This window comes from Chiloscyllium plagiosum, unplaced genomic scaffold (assembly GCF_037043375.1).
Source record: "Chiloscyllium plagiosum isolate Xiang-an unplaced genomic scaffold, Cpla_swu_hap1 HiC_scaffold_3, whole genome shotgun sequence".
In the NCBI taxonomy this organism is placed as follows: Eukaryota; Metazoa; Chordata; class Chondrichthyes; order Orectolobiformes; family Hemiscylliidae; genus Chiloscyllium; species Chiloscyllium plagiosum.
Window position 1 is genome coordinate 36,691,860 of NW_028270141.1, and position 12,225 is coordinate 36,704,084.

The following is a 12,225-nucleotide window of genomic DNA, read 5'->3' on the forward strand; positions in this document are numbered from 1 at the left end:
CTACTTGGTTTATATTCTGTGCTACAATTTGATTACTGTTGGGGGTGCATTAATTGCGCACATCAATGACTTTTCTTTGCTGTTCTTATCTCCAGTCAAACTATTTCTGTATTTTGATCTTCCCAACCAAGCTAATGTGTCACTACTATACTAGTCTTCCTCTTTATTAGCAGAGCTACTCACTACTTTTCTTTCGCCCTACCCTCCACAAATGCCAAACAGCCATGAATGTTCAGAACCTAGCATAGTCACTTTTAGGCCTTGTTTCTGTGATGGTTATCAAAAAATGCCAATTTACTACTATTTGTACTATCAACTCTTTTACTTTTTGAAATACTGCATGTGTTCAATTAAAGAAAACTTTCAAAACTTTTTTCCCCATTTTCCCCAATATGATCTTATTTGTTTGCTCTGTTTGTATTTCCTGTATTGTATTTGTTATCCTGTTTGTATTTCTTATTTCCTGTCAAAATCACTTTTTTGTTGTATTATTCATTCATGGAATTACTGGCCAGGCTGGCATTTATTATTTGCCCAGAGGGCATTTAAGAGTCAACCACATTGCTGTGGGTCTGGAGTCACATGTTGGCCAGACCAGGTAAGGATGGCTGTTTCCTTCCCTAAAGGACACGGGTGAATCAGTTATCTCATTATCATTACCATATAATTTCTCTGCACTAATGCCTTTTGCTTTACTTCAAATTTAGCAAATCCACCCTTCCATAAACCCTCTGCCCTATCACTTGGTTTAAAGCCCCTGTCCTACATGCTCTAGTTATATAGCTCACCCGGACACTGGTTACAGCACTGTTCAGGTGATGGCATTCCAACAATGCTGCTCCTATTTTTCCCAATGCCTCAGGAATCTGACCGCTTTTCTCTCTTACCATCTTTAACCCACATATTCAATGCTATGATCGATTAATCCTCTGCCCATTTACTCATTGTTCAGTAATTAAGAGATCTGAGTTTGAATTATTTGAACTAATTTTATTATTACATACATGAGTAAAGTGAAAAGTTTACAAGTCACCACTTACAGCATGATCTTAGGGATCATGGTTCCTAAGTACAGAATCTTAGTTACAAAACAGGAAAATAAGGAAAATTTAAACATTACACTCCTTACTACTAAAAAGTAGGAAACAAAGAAACACAATAGTTCAACACCACAGTCGATAAGAACCTAGCTGGGCTCACACTCCTGACAAGGGCTTGGCCTCCTCTGCTTCCGGCTCACCATTGTCCCAGACTGCCTGCTTTAGCTGCCTTGTTGCTACCGCCACCATGCGTGGCCTACTCGTGTTGTCCCCGCTGACCACCTCAGGCTGCCAGCTCCCACTCTTGCCACCAGTTGCCCCCCCGGGCTGCCTTCTCTTAATGTAAACTTCAAAAGGTAATTTAAGCATCAGACATAAAATTGCAGTTCTTATGAAAGGCTTTTCACCTTTTGCTTTGCCTTGCAGAATTATTTACACATTGTAAGTTGTTTTGACCATTAATGAAGAATGCTACCGCCCCATTCCATATCAGATGAGAATTAAGTATTGAATATTTTTCTTTTTCAGCCCATTAATCCTGCACCAAAATCAGCTGGGAGAGAAACCAAATATGTGAGTTTTTCTTTGTGATACATGTTGACTACGATCAGATACTTTGACTTGCTGGAGAGGAAATATTGAGTATTCGGTAATCAAAATGATTAAATTGGTTCTACATTTGTGCCATGTCTAGTAAGGTTGCCTCCCAGGAAAAGCTTATTTTCTTCCATCAAATAACTTTGCTGATTTGCTTTATATATACATGTTTCATTGTGATCAGCTCCAATTGTTGACTGGCTCTTTAGGACCACCATCAAATATGGCTTGGAAAGATGAGGATAGGGTGGTAACCAAGTTCTGGGTTCAGATTTCTTTGGACACTATATATAAAAACAACAATCTCATTCATGCATAATGACATCTGCTTGTAACTTTATGGAGTCTTGATGTTCCTGCTGGTCTATAGTTGAAGTAATAACAGATATTTTGCAGCAAAGATAAGTTTGAAATTTGGAATTAAAAAGAATTAGAAACACAGGGCAAAGTTTTAAAAAGAAAGTAAACACAAACAATCCATTTTATATACATTTAAGGCAGACGGCATCAGTGAATTCAAAAGACAAATAGATGTTCTTTCCAAGATAGTTGGAGCTAAAGAAAAATAATTAAAGGAAACATCTTTGACTCAGTGGTATCATTCTCTCCTTTGTCAAAAGCCCAAGTCCAACCTGAGGGCTCTCAGCACAAACTTGTTGCTGTTATTCCAGTATGATACAAACTGGGTGCTGCATTGTTAGAGGTTTTGCCTTTTGAATAAGGCATTAACTATTGACAAATGTTTGCAGATCTACATCAGGAGAAAGTGAGGACTGCAGATATTGGAGATCAGAGTCGAGAGTGTGGTGCTGGAAAAGCACAGCAGGTCAGGCAGCATCTGAGGAGCAGGAGAATCGGCATTTTGGGCATAAGCCCTTCATCAGAAATTCCTGATCAAGGATTCTCTTGCTCCTCTGATGCTGTCTGACCTGCTGTGCTTTTCCAGCACCACACTCTCAACGCAGACCTACATCAGCCTAACGAACATTCATTAAAAGGACTACTTAAAGATTCCTCAGCTATGCTTTTATAATTAGCTCAATGCAGAGCCAGAAGGAACAAGAATGCGTGTCTTTTCCCTTGGTCAGCATTGTAGACATAATTGTTCTGCATTCACTCCATCTATTCCCCCATTACAATTTACATTTGCACACCTTCCACTGTGCAGCATGCACTCATTGAAACTTGCATTTGAAATTCTGTAAACTTTCTCACTGGTGTGGCTGATTTCAATTGGAATGCACTAATTTTACCTAATGGGAACTCAAAACTAGTAACACTACCCCCCCGCCCAAGAGACTGGTATTGGAGGAGTGCAGGTATCTCAGTTGTAGATCTGAAAGAGAGGCCATGGGTGGATTTGAAAACAAGATGAACATTTTAAAATTGAGATCTTGCTTAGTCGGGAGCCAGTGTAAGTCAACAAGCAGAAAGAAGACAGGTGAAGCTGGAATTGGATTTATCACGAAACCATAAACATTTTAAAATATAGTGCTCATTTTTCACCTGGGAATAACATGGCTTTAAAAACTAAAAGTGACTTTAAAATGATATTGACCATTTACTTTCATCAACATATAGCCATCAGTTACTTAAAATAAATATTTATAATAATTTTTAAAACTACAGCTAAAAGGTTATGGAATGGTTATGGTCAGTAGACATGCACAATTCAAATTAGTTTGTTCCAGAACTCTTACAGTTTTGTGAATGGGACCAGCTTCCTACCTGAAGTTTATTAAATAAATTTTTAAAATGATGGAACTGCAGCATGCACTCATTGAAACTTGCATTTGAAATTTTGTAATCTTTCTCACTAGTACGGCTGATTTCAATTGGAATGCACTAGTTTTACCTAATGGGAACTCAAAACTAGCAAACTCAAATGTTGTTTCCAACTCATTGTAAGGCTATTCATGACAAAATACAAATACTTCTTTGTTCTGGGGAGTTTTTAAAAATTAATACCTAACGGGCTAGAGTGTAGATTCATGGATTTAGACCGCCGATCTGATTGTGAATCTGTACTGTAAACAATATAATAGATTCTTTTATGCTTTTATAATTGAATACCGAAGGAAATAATAGAATTGTGACCTTTGTCATTGGAGTAAAGCAAGGAATAGCATATCAGCTGCCTTCTGCACCAATATCTTGCAATTCAAAATTCAAGGTCAACAATGCAGTTCATTGAAATACTAGGGCGCAGGAGTTTTTTTTTAATATACAAAAAATAAAAGCATCATTTGCTGCACCATATTTAAGTGGAGATTCTGGTACATTGTAGGAATTCGAACAATGCCGATTACCATCTCAGTGTATTTTCTTCTTTGCTGCCCAGAACACTGAAGTTAGGTTATTTGAACTGTTTCCTTGCAACATCGTGCTGCTCTCTGCAGCTCATTATTCTTACTGCTTTATAATGTCTTTCTGTATTTTCTTAAAACAGGCTAACCTCCATCTGTCAGCGTCAGAATCCACGGAGAGTCGGCCTGTAAGTACACCTTGTAACCATTCCTCCTAGCTGGTAAGGATTACCGTTTACTGAGATTTCTACAGGTGTTAACTTATCAATGAAGAATCATTCATCACTATAAGTAACAGCAGTTCACACTGTTTCTTAGTATCTGGTTTCCTCTTCTTGAACACATGTATACAGTGGGTGAAGGAATATGAAGTTTAGCCGTAGCTGTAGAAACATTGGAGCGAATCTTTCTCTGCTAGCATGAAAAGGAAATAGGCAAACTGCACTTCTTTCACTTTTTCCCACCTATCTGCATATATAAATAATAGATAAAAGCAAATTACTGCGGATGCTGGAATCTGAAACCAAAAGAGAAAATGCTGGAAAATCTCTGCAGGTCTGGCAGCAACTGTAAGGAGAGAAAGCTGATGTTTCGAGTCTAACTGACCCTTTAATAGCACTGGCATGAGTCTCAGGCTCAACTCTCTTTATTGGTCAGAGCATTGAGTATAGGAATTGGGAGGTGATGTTGCAGCTGTACACTTTGTTTGGCCACTTTTGGAATATTGCGTGCAATTCTGATCTCCTTCCTATCGTAAGGATGTTGTGAAACTTGAAAGGGTTCAGAAAAGATTTATAAGGATATTGCCAGTTTTGGAGGATTTGAACTATAGGGAGAAGCTGAATAGGCTGGGGCTGTTTTCCCTGGAGCGTTGGAGGCTGAGGGGTGACCTTATACAGGTTTATAAAATCATGAGGGGCATGGATAGGACAAATTCTTTTCCCTGGGGTGGGGGAATCCAGAACTAGAGGGCATAGGTTTAGGGTGAGAGGGGAAAGATATAAAAGAGACTTAAGGGGACAACTTTTCACACAGAGCGTGATACGTGTATGGAATGAGCTGCCAGAGGAAGTGGTGGAAGCTGTACAATTTCAGCATTTAAAATGCATCTGGATGTGTATAAGAATAGGCAGGGTTTAAGAGGCGTATGGGCCAGTTTCTGGCAAATGGGACTAGATTAGGTCAGCATCGATGAGTTGGACCGAAGGGTCTATTTCTGTGCTGTACATCTCAATGACTCTATTGTCAGTCTTTCTTCTTCCATTTCTATGCACACAATGGGGAATTGTTGGGGTGGCCCAGGATCATCATGTTTTTCATTCATTCATAACACTCCTGCACTCTACCTTGAACCAGGGTAAGGGAATATACTCAGCTGTAAGGTTGCAGATTGTGTTAGAGTATAGTTCTGCTGCTGGCTCACAGCATCTCATTGAGAGTTAGTGGAATTATTTGAAATTTAGCAGTTAGCACAATGAATGGTATTCAAATTGTAAAGACAGGACTTTGTGGTGGTCACTCGTAACAACACCATCATGGACAAATGCATTTGCAGCACGCAGATTGATGAGGATGAGGTCAATCAAATACTTGTTCCCTCGTCACAGACCCAATTTAGCAGTATGTCCTTTAAGACCTGATGAACTGAGTTAATTGTGGTGCTGCCAAGCTCTCTCAAAGAACAAAGATAGAACAAAGAAAATTTACAGCCCAGAAACAGGCCCTTCGGCCCTCCAGACCTGAGCCGATCAAAATGTACTGTCTAAACTTGTCAATCAATTCCTAAGCATCTGTACCCCTCTACTCCCTACCTACTCATGCATTTATCCAGACGCATCTTAAATGAATCTACGGTGCCTGCCTCTACCACCTCTGCTGGCAACGCGTTCCAAACGCCCACCACCCTCTGTAAGAAGTACTTGACACGTGTATCCCCCTTAAACTTTCCACCTCTCGTTATCGAATCCTTCACCCTGGGAAAAAGCTTGTCTCTATCCACCCTGTCTATACCCTTCATGATTTTGTAAACCTCAATCAGGTCCCCCCTCAATCTCCTTTTTTCTAATGAAAATAAACCTAACCTACTCAACCTTTCTTCATAGCTAGCACATTCCATACCAGGCAACATCCTCGTAAACCTTCTGTGCACCCTCTCCAAAGCGTCCACATCCTTTTAATAATGTGGCGACCAGAACTGTACACAGTCTTCTAAATGTGGCCGAACCAATGTCTTGGACATTGAAGACATCACCTAGAATACATTTGTGGCAAGAAGTATCATCAATAGTCTTTCAAAGAGAGCATACAACAGTGACCTCCTTTTTCCTTTTCTGTCTCATCTGCAAATTTTATGATTTACTGAGAAACCTCGATTATCTGAAGGATGTGGGCAGGGACTATTTTGTTCCATTAATTGAATTCGGGATAATCGAATGCCAAATAACATAGTTTAGCCAAGCATCAGGACTTTGCGATCAGGCTGGATAATCCAATATTCGGATAATCAAACGCCAGATAATCGAGGTTCCTCTGTATTTGTTGAGGTATTTTGTATTGCATTTGTCAGATATTTTCCTTCTAACTCATTTGTTTAAATCACCCTGAAGTCTCTTGACATCCTATTCACCATACAGTCCCATCTAGGTTTATTTTTATTATCAGCAAACATTACAGTTGATTTTCTCATCTAAATTATTATTGATATATATTGTGAATATCTGGGGTCAAAGCACAGTTCCTGCGGTAACCCACTTGTCACCCCTTTCCACCCCCAGTACTTAATATTTCTCGTCTGCTAACCAATTCTCAATCCATGCTAGTTTATTACCACCAATCTTGCATGCGTTGGTTTTCTACATTCACCTTTTGTGTTTCTGTAATTACATTGATATTTTAATGTGGTCTGTTATCACACCATTATAATTGGCTCCCTACTATTGATGTTTTGCTTACTGGTTTATAATTCCTAAAACCCCCCCTAATATCCTTTTTAAACAATGGAGTTGCATTTGCCACCTTCCAATCTGCCAGGATTGTTCAAGAATCTACAGAATTTTGGAAACTGACAATGGATGTATCCACTAGTTTTATACACCTCCTTTAATACCCTGACATGTAGGTTATCAGGCCCTGTAGCTTTATTGTCTTTCAGCCCCATTACATTTCTCTTAAAACTAATACCTTTCTTTAATTCCTCCTTCCGAAATGACTCTTGCTTCACTAGCATTTCACAGAAGTTACTTGTTTCTTCTGCGTAGACAACAAAGTAGCTATTTAACTCTATTATCTCAGGATCACTGTGTCAAAATCCTGGAATCCCCTTCTTATTGGCAGTGTGCCTACATCAAATGGACTGCTTTGGAGCAAGAAGGCAGCTCACTACCATCTTCTCGAGTACAACTAGAAATGGGCAATGCATGCTAGCCTGACCAGCAACACCACATCCTGAGAATGAATTTTAAAAATTCTCTGCTATTTTCTTGTTCTCCATCATCAATTCTCCTGTTTCAGACTGTAAGGGGCTTACATTTGTTAATTTTTTTCTTTGCACATACTTACAGAAGCTCTTACCATCCCCCTTTTATGTTCCTTGCAAGCTTATTCTTATACTGTATTTTTTTTCCAACATGATCCACTTTATCTAAACTGCTCCCAGTCTTCAGGCTTGCTACATTTCTGGCAACTTTATATGACTCTGCTTTGGATCTAATATGATTTTTGACTTTGCTTGTTAGCACTGGTTGTGCTCTTTCACCAAGAAGGAATGTACAACTGAATGCTTTTGTTCCTTAAATATTAACCATTGACTACCCAATGTCATGCATTTTACTGTTGTTACCCAGCCTGTTGCAGTTACTTCACCTTTCATAATTTTGTTATATCCTTTATTTAAATTTAGGAGCCTTGTTTTAGGTTTGACTGCTTCACTTTCTATCCTTAAGAAAGCTTCTATCATGTTTGGGCCACCTTTACATAAAAAGAAAGACCCCTCATAACAAGGTTATTAAATTAACTCTTCCTCAGTGAATGTCCCAAATGTAGGATAGTTTATCCTGTACTGGACTTCAAGGACTGGTGGAATGTAATGTCTTATACACACTCGTGGTATTCATCCATCTCAGTATTATTACAAATGTGTTTGTCCAGTCTCTATGTAGATTAAAATCACCCATGATTACTGTAACATTCTTTTTTCATGTTTCTGTAATTCTGTTTAATTCCATAATGCCAACATGTAAGTCAACAGGCAATTCTCATAAAGTTTTCTACCCATTACTACTTAGCTTCATCCAGATTGATTCTATATCTTGATTATCTATGCCAATATAGTTTCTAATTATTGTACTGATTTCAACTTTCACTAATAATACCTCTTTTTGTTTTGCCTGTTCCTCCTATTTGCAACTATTTGTGCTGTTAATTTGTCTACCCTATGACAAATACTCTGTTATTCAGATACAGTACCATTAGACCTGTCTTTGACATTTTTATAGTTTTTTTTGTACTCCAGCTCCCTACTTGATTCTAGCTCTTGTTTCCTCTGTCTTCCATTTATGCTTTCTATTTAGAGCCATAGAGTCATAGAGATGTACAGCACGGAGGCAGACCCTTCAGTCCAACCCATCCATGCTGACCTAGATTAATCTAGTCTCATTGCCAGCACTTGGCCCATATCCCTCGTAACCCTTCCTATTTATATATACATCCCAATGCGTTTTAAATGTTGTAATTGTACAAGCCTCCACCACTTCCTCTGGCAGCTCATTCCATACATGCACCACCCTTTGCGTGAAAAAGATGCCCCTTGGATCCCTTTTAAATCTTTCCCCTCTCTCCCCAAACTTATGTCCTCTAGTTCTGGACTCACCCACCCCAGGGAAAAGAACTAGTCTATTTTCTCTATCCATTCCCCTCATGATTTAATAAAATCTCTAACAAGTCATCCCGCAGCCGCCGATAGTCCAACGAAAACAGCCCCAGCCTCTCCCTATAGCTCAAACCGTCCAACCCTGGTAACATCCTTGTAAATCTTTTCTGAACCCTTTCAAGTTTTATATCATCTTTCCACGCAATGTTCCAAAAGCATTTTCCATGTTTCGTTTCTATTGTTGTTTCTTTCACTCATGCCTCTCTGCTCAGGCTCCTATCTCCTTGCCACTCCAGTTTAAACCTTCCCACACTGCAATAGTAAACACCCTAGTGAATGCTAATCCCAACCATGCTGAGTTGCAATCTGTCCAATTTGTACAGATCACATCTTAGTCTGAATAGGTTCCAAAACCTCAGGAATCTGAGGTGTTCAGTAACCCCACCTTGATTAAAGTTGCTAGCAATTTCTCTACCGCAGATGTGAGGCCAACTGCTTTGTAATTCCCTGGTTTTCCTCTTTTGCCCTTAAAGCAGAGTAATGTGGAAATATCCATCCATAGTGATGATTACTGTATCTGGGGAGCTCTGTAGACACTATAACTATAAACTTTCAATGTGTTCCCTTATTTCCTTTAACACTCAGATGGAAACTGTGAGATCCCAAGATTTGTCATTCTTAAATTCCATTTATTTCCTCTTTGCTGATGTTTTACTTATGTTAATTTTATTCAGTCACTGTCCCCAGTCTACTATTAAATTTCCTCAGGACATCTAGCAAGCTATCCTCCTTTTCTACCATAAATACTCTGATAAAGTATTTACTAAGTCGACTATTTTCCCATACTCATTGCCATTATGTCCATTTGCAGTCTTCAGTGGGCCAATATTTCTTCCGACTACCTGCTTTTTCTTTATGTAACCATAAAGTATATTCTTATTGATCTTAATGCCCTTGGCAAGTTCTCTTTCATAGTCCCTTTTGGTAGCTCTTAGAAGCTGCTTTGTGGTCTTTTGCTAGTACTTGAGTCATTACCCTTTGGCAAGATCTGTACTTTTTCTGTATTTTTGTAAGCTTGCTTTCTTTTAGTTACATGCCTTTTCTCTTTACTTGTCCATGGCTATTTTTTTCTGTGAAGTAGAGTTTTCCCCTCCAGTGTATGAACTGGTTTTGTGTTTTGTTAAATGCTTCCTCCACTGTTCTTAATTGTTTCATCCATTAACAGATTCTCCTAATTGACTGTGGACAGTTTGTCTCATCTCCTTAGAGTTGGCCTTACCCAAATCTAAAACTCTAGTTGCTTTCAGACATTAAATTGAACTCGAACATGTTATGATCACTAATTGATAAATGTTCATGCACAATTATGTTACTGATTAAGTCTGGCACATGACTGAATCCAATATTGCTTGTTCCTTTGCTAAATCCAGTACTAGGAAACCATTACAATATCCTGGACACACTCCAGAAATACACAACCTTTCTGACAGATACTTGCCCTGCTTTCCTGATCGAAGTTAAAGTTAAAATCCCCTTTAGTACTGCTCCATTTACACTACACACTTGACTAATTTCTGCATTTATATAATCTACAGAGCAGCCACCACGGACTCTGTACACAACACTTATTACAATTTTAGATCCTTTACCTGTCCTCATTTTCACCAATCTGGTTTCCACAGAATGCTTTCCCCTGATTATATCCTGCTCACATTGAAGTAATTTTGTTTTTAATCAGTGAGGCCACTCCACCTCTTCTGTCATTTTCCCTGTCCACTCTTTATGCCTTATAACTTGGTATGTTTGGTTCCCTATCACAACTATCCTGCAGCCATGTCTCAGTAATGGCTACTATATCATTATCTCCAACTTGAATTTGTGCCTGAAGTTCATTTAATTTATTCTTTACGCTCCATTTATTTGTATATAGAACTCTTATTTGCAGTCTGTCCCTCAGCGCTGATGTTTCATTCACTTGTTTATTATTTCTGCCTTCTGGTTTAACCAATGCACTTTTTATCGTCTTGCCCATTGTCTGCCATACCCAAAGTAGGATTATTGACTGTTTCTTTGCTTCCTGTCATGTTAATTTATTTTAAAATTTTACTTATTTTAAAACTATATTGACTTTGCCCAAACCTCCCCCTCCGTTTGCAAGTTTAAAGTTCTTGTGACCACCCTATTTAGCCTTTCCACTATGGTATTGATTCCAGTTTGGGTCCTTCCCCTCCCACACCAATTTCTAGTTAAGTTGTTTGGGATGACCCTTATCTGGTACCAGGCAGGTAACACGCCATGCAAGACTCTCAGTCGTGCTCAAAGGCTGCTTTCTGTGACTCCAATTATAGAATCCTCAACCACGATCACTTTTATTTTAGCTCCCCTCCTTGAATAACCACCTATACCACAGTGCAGTAGCCAGTTTGTCCTTCCTTCCAACAGTCCCTTTTCTCACGCAAATATCTCATACATGTTTGACAAGTGTCAAGAGCTAAGGCTCCTTCAGTTCTAAATTCTGCATTCCTTTACCTACTTCACTTGTAGTCACACCTTCCTGTCTCTCTCAAAAATACTGTTCCTGAGAAGTCTGTAGGCCTCAAGCCTTGACTGTGATTTTCATTTCCAACTCAGTTTGTCTTTTTCCCTAGTGGCTGCTCTTTGCCATATGCTCCAAATTCATTAACACCTTCCTATGCTATTAAACGGCAGAAGTACTTGCTAATAAGAGAAAATGAGGGACTTTTCACCAAACTCCAGTTACACTCTAATGCAGCAAAGCAGCATTGAACGAGGTCCCCTTTATGGCCCCAAGTCAAAGATTTATGAAACTGGAATAAATAAGTTGTCTAATTAACTGAGTACCCATTAATTCCTGTTTTAAAGCTGCAATTAAACTGCAGTTAATCAAAGGAAATTTTTCTTTAATTTAACCTATTTTTCTAATCAACCTGTTCAGAGGAGTAGGTGAGTCTCAAACCAGGACTTCCTGTCCACGAGTAGGGACACTACCATTGTGCCACAATATGACCCCAAAAGATCAATTATCAGTATCTTGCTAAAATTAAAGAACAAATCTCGCTTTAAATTGAAATTAGCCCTTAAATTAAATTATTCTTTAAAACACATAATTCTTTGATACTCCCTGTTTCACCAACCTCCAGGTCAACACTAATGCAACAAAGAGAACTCCAGTGGAGACCCCTGGGGTCTCCTGCATTATCTGGCTAGTAATTTTATTTTGTGAAGTGGTGGCCTATTGCCTTTTGCCTTTGCACCATTTTCTTGCAGAATGACAACTTCACTGTATTGTGCTATCCTTCAATTACTCAACTTGCTGTCACACTTCTCTAGGTCTGGAACACAGATCTGGTACAACTGGGTGCACCTCCTGCACACACAATCACCCTGAACACTG

The 12,225-nt window shown here is 38.9% G+C and overlaps 1 protein-coding gene across 10 annotated transcripts in view; it reads left to right on the forward strand.

Annotated features, from left to right (window-relative positions):
• Window positions 1-12,225, forward strand: part of mlip (muscular LMNA-interacting protein) — a 174,375-nt gene that overhangs the window by 97,764 nt on the left and 64,386 nt on the right. For all 10 annotated transcript variants that reach the window (XR_015752738.1, XM_043679432.2, XM_043679408.2 and 7 more), the window contains 2 exons: window positions 1,569-1,613; window positions 4,087-4,131. Coding sequence is in view for 9 of the 10 variants with exons in the window: in XM_043679432.2 (XP_043535367.1) it covers window positions 1,569-1,613; window positions 4,087-4,131 (90 nt within the window). In the remaining variant the exon portion in view is untranslated. The remainder of the gene's footprint in view (window positions 1-1,568; window positions 1,614-4,086; window positions 4,132-12,225) is intronic.